At 36.5% G+C, this 16,275-nt stretch overlaps 1 protein-coding gene across 1 annotated transcript; it reads left to right on the plus strand.

Annotated features, from left to right (window-relative positions):
• Positions 1-1,682: 1,682 nt before the first annotated feature.
• Positions 1,683-15,925, plus strand: LOC114479772 (vang-like protein 2). Its single transcript, XM_028473622.1, has 7 exons — positions 1,683-2,030; positions 2,829-2,952; positions 4,852-5,459; positions 6,910-7,043; positions 8,396-8,531; positions 10,035-10,278; positions 11,703-15,925. The coding sequence occupies exons 1-7, from the start codon at positions 1,960-1,962 to the stop codon at positions 11,961-11,963; spliced, it is 1,578 nt and encodes a 525-aa protein (XP_028329423.1). The 5' UTR covers positions 1,683-1,959; the 3' UTR covers positions 11,964-15,925.
• Positions 15,926-16,275: the final 350 nt, after the last annotated feature.

The raw sequence follows: 16,275 nt of genomic DNA on the forward strand, positions 1-16,275 counted from the left end.
TTTTTTGGGAATTTATTTTAATTGCACGTTCTGAACGAGCATTGTTTATACATGATGGTAGGTTTTTGATTTATACTGCTGCAGCATCATAGAACAAGCCTCGTTTCTAATGGATTGTGGATTTTGGAGAGCAGCTTCAGGCACAGCACAGAGAGAAATATGAAACCTGATGTGTATTGTCTGTTCTATTCACAGCTAGCATCAAGAAATCCTGACCGCAGTTTTAAAATATGCAGAAACCATTTATTGAAAAGGCTCAGACTTATAACTTACGGAACAAAATGAACTTTTGCTAGCTGCGCGCACGGACAACAAAAAAAAAGCATTTGTGTGTGGATGGAACAGTCTGCTTGTGGAAATGAATAAATATAATATGTATCTTCTCGAAGCATAAGTGTTAAAGGGAAAAATATGTAAATAGGTGTGTATTTACTCGTGTATGTGTGGACAGATGAATGTAGAGTGGATTACATGGAGTGTATAATTATATTAGGGCTGGGCGATATGGACCAAAATTCATGTGCGTCATATCTCAATATTTTTCTCAAAATGGCGATATACAATATAAATCTTGATAGTTTTAATTCAAAATAAAGTCTTAGAAAGACAATTATGGGTTACATTTGCTGATGCAAGAAAAACCTACGAAAATGTACAAATAAACAGAGAAATACAGAAAAGAACAACAGAAATACGTAAACAAAAGGACAGCAAAAAGACACAAAAGGAGAAAAAAATACACAGTGGAACAACAGAAATAAATCAATATATCGAGATTCAAGATATATGGATTTTTCTATTTTGGTGATATAGAAAATGACAATATTGTCTTGATATATATATATATAATATCAAAATAATTGTTTTAGTCACTGCTTTCATTACTTCTCAGAACAGCACCTAAACAAGTCACACTACAGAACTCACTCACACGTGCTGTCCCTTAGAGCAGCGATCCCACAACCTTTTTTGCCCCACGGACAGGTTTAATGTAAAAAAAAAAAAAAAAAAACTGTAATTTTCTAAATATAATATTAAACATGAATCCACTGTATACAACTTTATTAACAGCGTCAAGGTTAAACCTGCTTTCAACATAAGATACGCCACAAAAACAAATATAAAGAGCATCTCTCATTTTTAAATCCAAGTACCCTGGTTTTGCTCAGATAAATAAGTGATAACACACATTTTAAAGAGTCTCACTTTATAAATAAGTCAAATGATACAGTTTTTCCTCCTGAATAGATTTATTTCTATAGGTTTTATAATTTCCTGTCATCTCTTTCCTGGTGTGGGACTAAGACTCACGCTTGTATTTTCAGTTCATGTTCTAATCAATATAATTTCTATCAATATTATTCTAATTATCATTTTTAACAAAAAATAAAAATAATAAAATCTAATATTCTTATGCTTTTGTTTGTTAATTTTCCACTTTCTTGCTCTCAAGGACCCCGTCGTGCCATCTTGTACCCCTAGGGATACACGTACCCCCGTTTGAGAAATAGTGACACACATTGTGCAACTGATTGTTAATAAATGTGCCTGTGTGGCATTTTGCATCTGCAAATTTGACCTACAATGGTTTTTCATGGTCTGACTGTATTTGAAAAAAAACATATAAAGATTGATATTGTACAATACGCTCTCTTCTTGTCCCTCACAGGCCTCCCCTGAGCCGTCACTGCCGCCCATCGTCCTCTCCCAACCCTCCTCTCCTCCTCCCTATACATTCCCACCCCCTTTTTCCTGCTCCCCTCCTTGTCGGCCTCCAAGATAGATTCCCTCAGGAGCAAGGTTGACCTGCTCAAACTGCCCCTCGCGCTCTCCGCCAAGTCCATCTCTGAGCGTAAAAGCCACCTGGGAGGAGTCGGCGAGCAGCGCAGCTCGGCGGGAGGTGGAGGAGGAGGAGGAGGAGGAGGGGCTAGTAAGACCCGCTCACAGACGACCCGCGACATGGACAACGAGTCACAGTACTCGGGTTACTCATACAAGTCGTCCCATTCCAGAAGCTCCCGCAAACACAGGTGAGTGAAGCAGGTCGACCTCACACTGAATGACAAGCTGTTCTTTAGTGCTGGAATGGTTCATGTTTTATTGGTGAAGCAATTTTATTAGTCTATCAATTTTATTTCATTTCATTCTGTCAGGGTAAATATCAAGTTATTACATTAATTCCATGTCCAAAAAGGTGTATATATATATATATATATATATATATATATATATATATATATATATATATATATATATATATATATATATATATATATATATATGTATTGGCAATATATCTTATATTTGAGAAAAAATAGGGAGATATGAATTGTAGTTCATATCTCCCAGCTTTAGTCGGTGGTTGTTTCAGCTCATCACTTATAAGTTTCATTTTATGGTGTTATGGTCCAAGTAGTATCCAAATAACCCAGTGACTGATGATTGACGTGTTTGAAAAAGTAGGATTCTAGACATTTACGAAAATAAGTAGTAGTAGTGAAAATATGTTTTCCACGTTTCAATACCGAGTGCTACCAACGGCAGCAGAAGTTGATCACAAGAAACATTTATTCTGGCCCTTCAAACACAAACTTTGATATCTCTGCTGAAATATTCACATTGTTTTCCAAGCGTCAGATTGACTTATTAGCAAAAGTCAGTTCTTGTCAGTTTGTTGCAACTGAGGGAGAAACTAACGTAACGGAGCTGCTGTATGTGGACAGTAACAGACTTGTGTCCTTTCTTTCACTAGTGCTGATATTTTCTTTTCTTTCATAGAGATTTCATATTTTGGATGAACGTTGACTGTTGTTGTGTCTGATCCGCAGAGAGAGGAGGGACCGCCATCGCTCTAAGAGCCGTGATGGCAGCAGCCGTGGAGACAAGTCTGTCACGATACACACGCCTGGAGAACCACTGCTGGATGCTGAGTCGACCCGTGGTGATGACAGGGTGAGTTTAGATGAGTCAGCACGGGAATGAAAGTGTATCTCTTGCTCTGCTGTTGATATCCAGACTTCAGGGACTTGTGATGTATAGATTATTTTAACTCTTATTTGGTGACTTTGACTTGACTTATGGTAAAACATGGAACAAGCACACTTTTTTTAGTGTCCACTTAAACATAACATATTCCTTTGAATCACATTTACACTTATAAATGAATCATCTTCACCAAACAAATGTTACACGTGGAGAAATGAGTATGAGGAGGTTTGAACACTCACCAACACAGTAAATAAAGAAGCTAAATATCCAGCTAAATATTTAAGTTTGTCTGCTTAAAAGGGTTTTAATCCGACAACTGTTACAAGGTCTGATTTTTCTCATACCAGTTAGTATCTGCTTTGGTTCAGTCATTTGTGTGTGTGTTTTTTTTTTTATTATTATTATTATTTTTTAATTTGGATTCATTTATTTGAATTTTTTCATTTTTTTTTAAAGTTTTTTTTTTTTGCTTTATTTAATTTTCAATTTCTTCTTAATTTTTTTCTTTTTCTTTTCAATTTTTTTATCTGTCAGTCTGAGAGAAAAAACAGTACTGCATTATTTCTAGATGTGTGAAATGCACATTGTAAATTATTAATCTCACAATGTTTCAAATATGTTATTTATTCATATTTATTTATCAGTTTGAGCTTTGCTAAGCATTAAAAATATGTGGTTTTTAGTAAAAAAAAAAAAAAAGATAATCATAATAATGATCTTGATTAGAAGATGAGCTGAAAATACTGTTTTATTCCACTTATTTACAAAACGAGATTATTTCAAATGTGTTTCACTCATACATTCTATAATTTTAATGAGTCTGTAGTAGTTTTTTTCATCGTATTCTGAGGAAAATCAGGGTCCCCTGGTCATGAAATTCCTGGAAAAGTTATGGAATTTGAAAAAAACGATTTTCCAGTCTTGAAAAGTCATGGAATAATTTGACTGTTTTGAAAATATTTAATTTTAATGTTAAAAATCCAACCTTTGCTACTATTATGGGATGTTAAACATGTCCTTTAACCCTAACACTATGTTTTGTGCGTCGCTTTGGATTAAAGTAGCTGGGTTTCAATTACAGATTTTCACAAAATAAAAGCGGTATTTCTAAATGTTGACAAAGTATAAATGCACTTTGAACGTGTTTCTATTGAAAGTTGTTTTGGAGCCTGGTAACTCTGGTGAAATCTCATCCTGCGAGTCTTCGCTGCAGGATGATGGACGCTCAGAACCTCCTTAGAACTCTGCATTCCTTCACATCTAATCATTTTGAAGTATCATGCTAAGAAATGTCTGGGTCTCCTCTTCTGTCCACACTTAACGCATCATGTTTTGTCAGAGAGAAGTGGTCATGTGATGTGACATGTATTTGTAGAAAAAGTGTTTCCATAGTGCTTTTGCAACACTTTTCAATATCAAAACATTTGAAATTCCTCCTCATTAAAGCGATTTAGCGATATTTGAGTTTTCTCTAAATACAGGTGTTTCCATTACCAGTTTTTATTGAACTATTTAGATTTTGCTTATTTCCAAGGGTACTGGAAACCCAGCTACTGTCTGCTGATTAAAATAGTAATCTTATAATTAAACATGGTAGCACTTAGTTGATGTTTAATGTTACATTCAATAGCTGATGCATCATTATTTAAAAGATATTGCAAAATGGAAACGTTCTGGAAAAGTTTTGAAAAATCATAGTGAAAAAAGTGTGGGAACCCTGTAAAATGTTGTAGTCGGACAAAGGGGGTACTTGGAATCAGAGATAAGAGAAGGGGGGTACTGAGAACTATTGATCTATTTAATGTAGTCAGTCATTTTTGTATCAGAAGATAATATTGTAATTATTTTGTGTGTTTCCCACAGGATGATAACTGGGGCGAGACCACCACAGTCGTCACCGGCACCTCCGAGCACAGCATCTCAAACGAGGACCTGACGCGTCTCACCAAAGACCTGGAGGAGTCGACGCCACTGGAATGCAAGCGTTTCGTGGGGCCCATACTGGGTGGCTGCCTGAGCTTCTTCGCCCTGGTGACGCCATTAGCCTTCCTCATCCTCCCTCAGGTCCTGTGGCGGGACGTGCTGGAGCCCTGCGGCACACCCTGCGAAGGCCTCTACGTGTCCCTGGCCTTCAAACTCCTGGTCCTCCTCATCTCCTCCTGGGCTCTGTTCCTCCGCCCCCCCAGCGCCACTCTCCCACGGTTCTTTGTGTTCCGCTGCCTGCTGATGGTGCTGGTGTTCCTGTTCGTGGCGTCCTACTGGCTCTTCTATGGTGTGCGGGTGTTGGAGCCCCGAGAGAAGGACTACAGGGGGATTGTGGAGTACGCTGCTTCGCTGGTCGACGCCCTGCTCTTCATCCAGTACCTGGCTCTGGTGCTGCTGGAGGTGCGACACCTGCAGCCGGCTTTCTGCCTGAAGGTGGTCCGCAGCACAGACGGAACCAGCAAGTTCTACAACGTGGGCCACCTCAGGTTGGTCACAATGATTCAGCAAGCATGTCGATGACAGATTAAAGTCAGATTAAACCCAACTTTTGACCTGAAATATCAATTAATGGGATGTTATTATGGACCAGTAAACATTTTCACTTTTTCTTTTTTTAAACCCTAAAGTTACAAGTAATGTTGATGCATCTAACAATTATCTCATGTATTTTCTTTTATTTTTTCACTTTGTCTGAACATGCTGTCGAAGGTCAACACTAACATGAGGTGCAGTCTTTTAACGACAGCAATGCATGTTGTGTTATTGCAATTAAATTAAGGAATTTATTTAATTATTTCACGTAGCTGTTTTATAGAAAAATGCACACAACACATTGAATGCTAGTATTTAGGTTTCCTAACTCATTACGAATGAATGCATTTCATGTCCTTTCAACAAATAATCACCGCACTTTGGTCTCAAAATATTCTGCAATTTTGTTCCGTTATTATTCGATAAACACACTGTAAATTTTTTGTTTGATCGGATAAATACTTTTTGAGATATGGCCAATTTAGTGAGGAGGGTATGGCCATATTTAAAATAGTATTCATTCATTAAAACTAGATGTGCAGTGTTAATTGAATAATCACGGAATAATTTTTTTGACCAAAGTGTGTGGGATGTCCTGAAAATGTATTGAAATTACATGGAATGACCCTAATGCATTCATTCATAATGAGTTAGGAAAATCTAAATAAATTAGTTTTTTAAATATATAAAACAGCTAAGGTATTGTTAGATGTATCAAAATTAATTCTAACTTTTGGGTGTTTTTTAAAAAAATGTGATTTTTTTTTTTTTTTATTTTTTATTTTTAACTGGGCCTTAATAACATTAGTTAGTCCACGTGTGTCAAACTCATGGCCCGGTGTCCAAATCCGGCCCTTTAGAGAATCCAATTTGGCCCCTGGCAGCAAGCAAAAAAGTTGGAGAAACCACAAATAAATCATTGTGTAAATTACAAACTAATTCAGTTGTAGATATCATCAAATTAATACACAAATTTAATGGAACTCCACAATATTATTAAAAGAACTCTAAATTTTTCCAAAATCCTGTAATTTTCTTTAAATTATTCCTCAAAATGTCCCTAAATTAGTTAAAAGTGGGTCACAAAATCAAATAAAAATAAATTGAAAGTGAAGATCCTGCAGGGACTAATATCTGTGACTTATTGCTTTGATATTATCAGTGCCGTACATACTTTATAATTTATTCATACGTGGAAATGCAAACTAAAGAAAATTAATAATTGTCCCACCTATAATCTGCCGCCCACTTAAGATAAACTGCTCTGTATTTGGCCCCAGAACTAAAATTTTTGGACACCCCTGAGTTAGAACATGATTATGACTGAAACAGTTGGATTAATTTAATGTCTGGTTTATGAACTCGTTTGTGTGTCACACTGATGACTAATTATTTGTGTTCCAGTATCCAGCGTGCTGCTGTTTGGGTGTTGGACCGTTACTACAGCGACTTTCCCGTCTATAACCCTGCTCTACTTAATCTTCCAAAGTCCATCCTGTCAAAGAAAATGACTGGCTTTAAGGTTTACTCCCTCGATGGTAAATACAGCCTTTAATAAACATGTCAACGTTAAAGTGGATACATTAAAGCTGCTGGCGTCAGTCCCTAACTTTTTATTAAACTGTATTTCATCCAAAAGTTGTTCTCATTCACTGCTGATGCCAGTTGGAAACCAAACACACTGCAAAGTGACTTCTTGACACATTTTTGGTGTTTTCAGGGATTAAAAACAATGTTGATTTTGTGGGTTTCCATAGAAATACCCGAATATGGTCATATCACAGCCATAAAAAAGAGCAAAAATGGCATCAAGCGAATCACCGCCACCTTGCATTCTGGTTAATAATAACTGTTGATTTTATTTTATTTTTTAATTTAGTACTTAGATTACGATTAGATTTTTTTATTTATTTTGAACATGTAAACAGAATATATTAACAAGCAAAGAAAACAAAAAGATTCTCAACACAATTTCACAATTCAGTTTACATTTCCGAAAAGTAGTGGGAAGAAGTACATACTTATTTAATCCCACCCCCTAGCCATGAACCCCTTTTTTTTTTAATTAACTAGCTTTCCATTATAATAATTAACAACATAATCTCTTAATTTCACCGTACAAAGTCTTACAAATGATTTCAAAACCACAAATTCACTGTCAACATATACCAAAATACAATTTTACAAATAGCAAACAAACAAATGTATAATAATATATACTGTATAGGGTAAACAAATAGAAATGTTCTCTTGATTTTGTGGGTTTCTATGGAAACACCTGAATATGGTCATATCACAGCCATAAAAAAAAAGAGCAAGAAAATCACTGTCCACTTTTAAATATCAAAATTGTAACGTCAAACATCTTTGCATTCTACGGGATTCCCAATCCCACAATGCAATGTGGGAAACTTTTCCAAGGTCACATGACCATTTATCAGCAAATACCGTGTTTGTAATGGAGTGAAAAATAATCTTGCAAGCGGCGATTTCAACCTCGAACATTTGTTTGTGTGTTAATAAAAAAAAGTGTTTATTGGAACGTTTGATTTATTGATCTCTGAGGCCTACACACTGTGTTTTTTGTGTCATTAAAAAAAGTGTTCATTTATTTATTTTAATTCTGTAGGAGTTTTGTTTTAAAGACCACAGGCATCTATTTACTTTATTATTCTATCTGTCAAATTGTGTTGTATGCCACCTTTTGTAAACTTTGTGTGATTGTTTGAAGAAAAATACAGAAAAATAAAAAATTATAAAATTAAATAAAATTAGGATTGTCACCAGCGGCTTTAAATTTAACACGTTTAACTCCAAACAATGTGACTATTCAATAAATGCACAAATATGTGATCCACTGAATCCTCCTACTTGTGCTTTTTTCTGGCAGAAAACCCAACGAACAACTCCACAGGTCAGTCCCGCGCTATGATAGCGGCTGCAGCTCGAAGGAGAGACAACTCGCACAATGAGTTTTACTACGAGGAGGCTGAGATGGAGCGCAGGGTTCGCAAACGCAAAGCCAGGTCAGACACCAGCCACTGGGATTTAATCAAGACTTTCATATTAGGACTTAACAAACTGTTAAGATAGGATAACTAAATTCGATGTGTGGCTTCAGGGTATCAATACATTGATGGAGTTCGAAAATTGGAAGTACGTAATTATTTTTTCCAGAGTTATTGCCCTTGTTTTTCTTTACTCTGTTCAAGGTATCTTTAAAGGGGACAGCTTGTCTTAGAAAATGTTAGATAGTTAATAATTTTATATTCTGATGTGATAATGTTTCTTATGTATACATCTAAGTTAGATTTAGGAAAAGGTTGTGAGTTATAATGACAACCAATCTGGCGGGGGCTGATAACAAGAACTTTGACCCATTAATTAACGGTTTATTTTATATATATATAAATATATATATATATTTAGCTACTTATAGTCATTGACGAAAGTATTTGCGCCCCTGGAATCTTTCCAGAAAATACACCATTTCTCCCAGAAATAGTTGCAAAAAAAGCCAGAATTCTTGTTTGCTATAAAATGATTTAGCCACAGTTTTAAAAAGCGTGCCAACAATTTTGTCTGGTCCATGTTTTTAATTTTGTGTAAAATTTTGTGAATTTTACCTTTTTTCTTCTGCTTTTTTTGTGTTTTATCAATGCACATAAAGGGAATAAACACATATGTATACCAAAAACATTTGTAAATCCCATAATATCTGGGAGAAATTGTGTAATTTTGGGAAAAATCCAGGTGTGCCCATATTTTCAGTGTGCTCATTTTTCTTTAAATCAGGCCCCAATATGACATGGAAATTCCTCACATGCATGTTTTGGGCCAATATGACGCATTTACACGCCATTAATTCCCTGAAAACAGGTGACTGAATGTTTAGTAAATGAATATGTCATACGGCTGATTACGGGGTGATTCACTGGGGGGTGATAGTTAAAGGTTTCTCAATCGTCAAATGGCAAAACAAATTAATCACTCCCTTTTCCATGCTGTATTCTTCCATATAAACAACAGGCTGTGACGCGTTGTTGGCACACAGCTGTGGTTTAACACGGCATGTCGTCAGTGTGAGGTGATGTTTACGTTAAACATGCCAAAACATGCTAAAACCTCATTATTCTGGTGCTTTTCATCTGCATATGAGCTTTTCATAATGTTTTACGGCAGACCTGCGACTTTGATTGGAGTTCCCGGCTTCCGTAGTGTCATCTGAAGCATATAAATCATAAAATTAATAACAGTAGTTGACTTTATTAACCCTATTTAGCATATTTGGCAGGATTTTGGGAAGTTTAATAGTCAATGAAGTCATAAAAGTAAGGAAACAAACAGAATTTGATTAACGGACATGGAAAAATGCAGAAAGAGGCCCTTTTAACGGTTATTAATCGGTTAATAAGCGTCAGTTGTCGGTCATGAGAAAGAAATGTCCAAATGTGAATCCGTAGACGTGTGGTTTGTTCTGTTGTGAATGCACTGCGTGTTCTCACCCTGTTGTGCTGTTGTTCCTCCAGGCTGGTTGTAGCTGTAGAGGAAGCGTTCACACACATTAAGCGTCTCCACGAGGAGGAGGTGGCATCGTCTCCTAAACACCCCAGAGAGGTGATGGATCCCAGGGAGGCAGCTCAGGCCATCTTTGCCCCGATGGCCCGGGCCATGCAGAAATACCTGAGGACCACCCGTCAGCAGGCCTTCCACAGCATGGAGAGCATCCTCACACACCTGCAGTTCTGCATCACGCATAACATGACACCCAAGGTGAGAGCACCACCCGTTCCCTCTGCTGCAGTTAATAGTTACATATCTCTGCTACAACTTCACGTTTTTATGTCGATGAAGATACTTTAGAACAGGGGTTCTCAACTGGTCTCACCCTAAGACCCATATTTTGCCACGGTCATTAAATTGCGACCCAGAATTCAACCAACTACAGTTAGCTTTTCAAAAATGGCTGTTGAAAACACACATATATAATCATTTTGAAATATAAATCCATATATTATCCTGTGCAACATGGATTTTACAGCATACCTGTCAAAAGAAAAGTTTATTTCAAGATAAAAGACAAGCCCAACACAATAAACATTAAGTATTAATTTGGTTTTGACCTGCTGTCCGCGACCCACCTTTGGGTCCCGACCCACCAGTTGAGAATCACTGCTTTAGAAGACATGTTTACTTTTATTGTATTATTAGATTTGATGCTGATCGGTGATTTATATTATCTTCACTGCCAGACACATCATTCCTCCAGAGCTCTATCAGAGTGTGTCAGATGAGGACAGAGTTGATGTTTATTTATATATATATATAGTTATTCTGACATATTCTTGTGTGTTGATTGTTTAGATAGTCCATATTTATTTTTATTAATCATAAAGGTGAATGTTAAACAAACCTTTTATTAAAAAATTATATATATATATTATGGATTATTGATCAAAATGGTTTGTTATATTATGTTAAATTCAAGGGCAGTTGTGTTTATAAACCTTTTTATGGTACTTAAAAAAAAATAGGTAGATTTATTTTTTATTTATTTTTAAATCACTTTTTTCCTATGGTTATTATTTGTACAACACACTAACTGGGATTCCTGTGGTTTTAGTTTTTTTTGATAATATAGTTTTTGTAAAAAAAAATTAAAAGAAAAATATAACTGTCATTTTTTAATGAAAAAGGAGGGGGAGAGACAAATAAATAAAAACAAAAAAAACATTGTCATTGTCATTGTAATCCTCATGTAAAGTGAGACTTAGATTCATTAAATCTACGTAATCTCATTGTATTTTTTTTTCTCTTGTGATGACAGAAATATTAAAATGTTCTTAAAGCATTGCAAATTGGACTTTACCTAGGGATTAAATTAGGAATTGTAAGCACTAAAACTAATTTCAACAAGTATGTTTTGCTGTAAACTGTGCTTGAAGTTTACAATACTAAAATCCATCATGATGATGACGACAGGTACAGAAATATAATGGGCAGGAATTGAATCATTGTAAACTTCATTCTGCTCCTTTTCAGGCACAGTTATTGACGAAATGATTTTTGTCTATTTGTGTTGCTTTCTTAATTGTTTCATTTTTTGTTCATTTTCTTTTACCTTTTGGAATTAAAATGATGAAATAAACATTACATAACATAACATGATGTTTGGCTGTTTTAACCTCCCTCTTCAGGCCTTCCTGGAGCGTTACCTGAGCCCGGGCCCCACCATGCAGTACCAGCAGCAGAACGGCAGGGGCCGCCAGTGGACGCTGGTCAGCGAGGAGCCCGTGACCTCCTCCCTGCGTCAGGGTCTGGTCTTTTCTCTGCGGCGCATGGACTTCTCCCTGGTCGTCACGGTAACGCCACTGCCCTTCCTCAGGCTGCAGGAGGAGTTCATCGACCCCAAGAGTCACAAGTTTGTGATGAGGCTGCAGTCGGAGACGTCTGTGTGAACATCGTCTGGTTCCATCCCTCCTTTTTCCTTCTCTTTTTTTTTTTAGCAGTGGGACTTATTGGAGGAGTTTTTTTTTAACTTTTGGACTCTGAAATCCAACCGGGCTCAATGATTGTCTAAACCCTGGGATTAAACAAATGCCTTTGCCTGTTTTCAGCCATTTTTCTAAACAGCATTTCTACTCTTCAACTGCTGTAACCACTGGACTACTTTACTCGTGAAAAGCAGCGCGAGCTGGGGCACTGAACGCTGTCGCCACTTCCTCTCTTTGTTTTTAAAAACGAGGCCATTGGAGCTCAGCTTTGCCCCCAATTCAAGAGGAATTGATTTTTTTTTTCTTCCTTACAGAATGTAGCAGCATTATGTATGAAAAAGCCTTTTTATATGTGACTGTAGGAGGTTAAAAAAGGACCTACCGTACATTCTTAATTTTTTCTACTACTCTGAAGAACTGTGTGCTTCGAAAAATCTGAAAATGCAGCTTTAGGTTTTGACCAAAAACATTGAATTCACTGCCAGTCTCACAGCTGAAGCAGGAAAATAAGAGTTTTTTTTTTTTTTTTTTTTTTTTTTTGCTAAATATTCCTCCTGAGTCAATGTCGTCCACCATTTCAACAAAAAAAATCATCAGTAGACTCTAAAGCTGATGTCTTTGTGGCACATACTGGTGTGTGATTGGTACAGATGTGAATCAGGCTTACTAATCAATCACTGATGACTGTTACTGCAAACAAGTGTTGGGTTCGAGTTTGTTTTTTCATGTTTTTTTTTTTTTGTTTTTTTATTGTTCTTTTTTTTCATCCAACAGTTCATAAAACGTGTGTGTTGTGCTTAAAGGAGACTCTAAATCAGGCGTGTCAAACTCAAGGCCCGGGGGCCAAATCTGGCCCTTCAGAGCATCCAATTCGGCCCGCAGGAAAGAGAAAGTAAAAATGACAGTGAAAACCTGACTCATATTCACGTTATGTATATATTACAATTTTCCTCAAACAAAATTTCTCCAGAATTTCCCCAAATTAGATAAAAATGGGTCACAAAATCAAGTAAATGTAAGTGTAGATCATGGGAATGACACTTTCACCTTACATGCTCTAAAAACTATTATACGAAACAAAGTTTTCTTCCTAAAATCTGCGGCCCAGAATGAACTGGTCCGTATTTGGCCCCTGAACTAAACTGAGTTTGACACCCCTGTTAAATGGACCGTAGAAATGAATGTGTGTGTTTGGACCTGAGATTGTCTCGTGTGTCCTGACGTGCTGAACACAATAAGTGAATGTACATCAAAGATGGAGGAATGTTTCAAACTAAAGCATCTGCTACAGAAATCTTGTTAATGGAAGAAACAAACATTAAGGTGATAGTCTTTTTTCAAGTGTGTATGTGTGTGTATGTGCGCGCCTTTTGGATTTAGACTCAGACTCAGAATTAGACTTACAGTGAAATGACGGCTTTGTGAGTCATAGTCCAGGCAGACGGGTTTGGTTGTTGCTCAACATCATTGATGATCACACTCTTAAAGTGTAAATAAACCTTTAAACCTGCTGCTTTTTCTGCTGAATACATACATATATGATTAGGTATGAAGTAATGTAGTTTATTGATACTAGTGCCACTCTTCACAGTTTAGTCAAAGCATTTAAATTTAGCATTTTTAGTTGTAAAATATCAGAGTGACTGCCCTCTATGGGTTGAACACCGGCTAAAAAAAATGCATTGATTATGGGCGGAGCTCCGGGAGCAGTTAAGACACGCCCAGTCTTTACTATAAAATCTCTAAAGAACAGTCTATGCTATGCTAACTAGCTACTTAAGTCACTATGCCTCTATTCACAATTCTCTCAATTCGCCATTGATTGCAGAGTCCAGAGGTGATAGTTCTTATAAAAGGGGCGGAGCCAACAGTGACGCACGATGGTCCAATGACGTCACAGAATCTCATTTTCCAGCCATTAGCAAAATTCAATTGTAATGAATGGGTTTCAACCCATAGAGGGCAGTCATTCTCACATTTTACAACTAAATACGACAAATTGAAATACTTTGACTAAAATGTTTAGAGTTGGACCAGGATTATAATAATTATAACAACTTTAATTTGTAAAGCACTTTACATTTAGCAATCTGAAAATGCTACAGAAACTGGGGCAAAAAAATGTACAGATAAAAGCAATAATAAAACCATGACAAATAAAATCAATAAAACATAATTAGCAGAATGCTGTTGTAAAAAGATACGTTTAAATAGGATCAATCAACAGCACTACTTAATATTAAATATATATAAGGGGTTTAGTTACTGTAAAGAAGGTCATTTTTAATGATTTTAAACAAGTTTGATGTTCTACACACACACACACACAAACACACACAGTCTGATATTCTGATTAATGTGTTAAAAATCACAATACTAATGGTGTGCTTTTTTCTAATGAACTTCAGTTTGTGATCCAGGTTGGCACGCAAACGTTTTTTATTGATCCCGATGACGATGTAGCACCGATTGTAAATAGGGTCACCACTTTGTAAACAGTGTACACACACACACAGCGTCGTGATGGTAGCAGCAGTGGTAGTGGGTTGGACTATCCGGCGACATCCTGAGGTTTTCTTTGCCAAACTAGACGAGCGATTGTAACTCCTCTCACCGCCTCATGTCATCAGCTCAAACCTGAGTCTCTTTGTTTCTCAGCCTTACACTTACACCCCCAAATGTAGAAATTTGGCCGACACTGTGACTAGAGCCGCTTCGTTCTTCCTCCACGGGGCCACAACATCACTGACTGTCTCTTCTCCTGTAGCCAGTGTGCTTTCAACCCTCCTGTTGTCCTTAGGGTCAATTTGACCCCATTACATTTTGGTTAACCCTCCTGTTATCCTTAGGGTCAGTTTGACCCCATTACATTTTGGTTCACCCTCCTGTTATCCTTAGGGTCAATTTGACTCCATTACATCTTTGGTATAACCCTCCTGTTATCCTTAGGGTCAATTTGACTCCATTACATCTTAGGTTAACCCTCCTGTTACCCTTAGGGTCAATTTGACTCCATTACATCTTCGGTTAACCCTCCTGTTATCCTTAGGGTCAATTTCACCACATTATATTTTTGGTTAACCCTCCTGTTATCCTTAGGGTCAATTTGACCCCATTACATTTTTAACACCTCTAAGAAAATGCGTGGCAACGTTCTTTTAACTTCGAATTTCATGACTTTTTCTAATTTTGCGGCAACTTATTGTACATATTAAACATAGCGTACGCACGCATCGGTGTCCCTTGGAGTCAATTTGACCCTAGTCTGTTTTTAATCATACGTTTTTGTAATTACAGACAAGTATAAAGTTCCTGATACACAAATTTAGTAGATATATTTTAACTCTAAATATTATAGGTGCTTTCAAGTGCTGGGGTCAATTTGACCCCATTACATTTTTTACACCTCTAAGAAAATGCCTGGCAACGTTGACTTAGCTTCGAATTTCATGACTTTTCCTAATTTTACAGGGACTATAACGTGATGTTTTCAGTGTTCTATATGCATAGTGTACGCATCGGTATCCCTCGGAGTCAATTTGACCCCATGTTGTTTTTAATGATACACTTTTTTGTGTAATTAAAGACAAGCATAAAGTGCCTGATACACAAGTTTGGTTTAGCTCCTAAATATTTTATGGTGCGTTCAAGTGCTGGGGTCAAATTAACCCCAAGGATAAAATGTGTGGGTAACATTTGAGGGTCACAGGAGGGTTTAAAGCCCCTTTAAATCCAAATACCAAGTCCTGCATGTTTGAAGTTTCACGTGGGCGACCGAAATGCAGACGATTGTCTTTAATGCATAAACTTACTTCAAGGCTCCAAAACTTTTTATAATAACTTGGTTCTTTTTTTTTTTTTAATCACTTTTATGGTGCCTAAGTTATAATGATGCAATTTTAAAAATGTTTTTACTTTGGAAAATAAGTGGCTTGTAAAAAAAACAGAAAAAATGTAAAAATGTTTTTGTAACTGTAGCTTGAATAGTGACTTAGACCTTTTCCAACATTAAAAACATTTATTCCTAACAACGCTCTGTGGGTCATTTCTTATGAAATGTTGGTTTTTACCAAAAAAAGGAATAATAAATTGGTGTTTTGTTTGACCCTGATTATGTAAAAACAACCTGAAATGTAACTAAACTCGAAAAAATAGCTTTTTCCCCATCGTCATTACATTATGGGGCAGGGAAAACATTTATTCCCGTAATAGTGTAATAAGTTTATTACATCATAGAGTGAGTCAATGATTTATGGATTAAAGGGCTTATTGCTTC

This window comes from Gouania willdenowi, chromosome 17 (genome assembly GCF_900634775.1).
Source record: "Gouania willdenowi chromosome 17, fGouWil2.1, whole genome shotgun sequence".
Classification (NCBI taxonomy): domain Eukaryota; kingdom Metazoa; phylum Chordata; class Actinopteri; order Blenniiformes; family Gobiesocidae; genus Gouania; species Gouania willdenowi.

Excerpts from the sequence above, each read along its gene's own strand:
- LOC114479772 (XM_028473622.1), top strand. The coding sequence starts at position 1,960 with ATGGACAACGAGTCACAGTACTCGGGTTACTCATACAAGTCGTCCCAT. Across the intron at positions 2,953-4,851 it reads CGACCCGTGGTGATGACAGG|GATGATAACTGGGGCGAGAC; the intron begins GTGAGTTTAGAT and ends TGTTTCCCACAG. Across the intron at positions 7,044-8,395 it reads TAAGGTTTACTCCCTCGATG|AAAACCCAACGAACAACTCC; the intron begins GTAAATACAGCC and ends TTTTTCTGGCAG.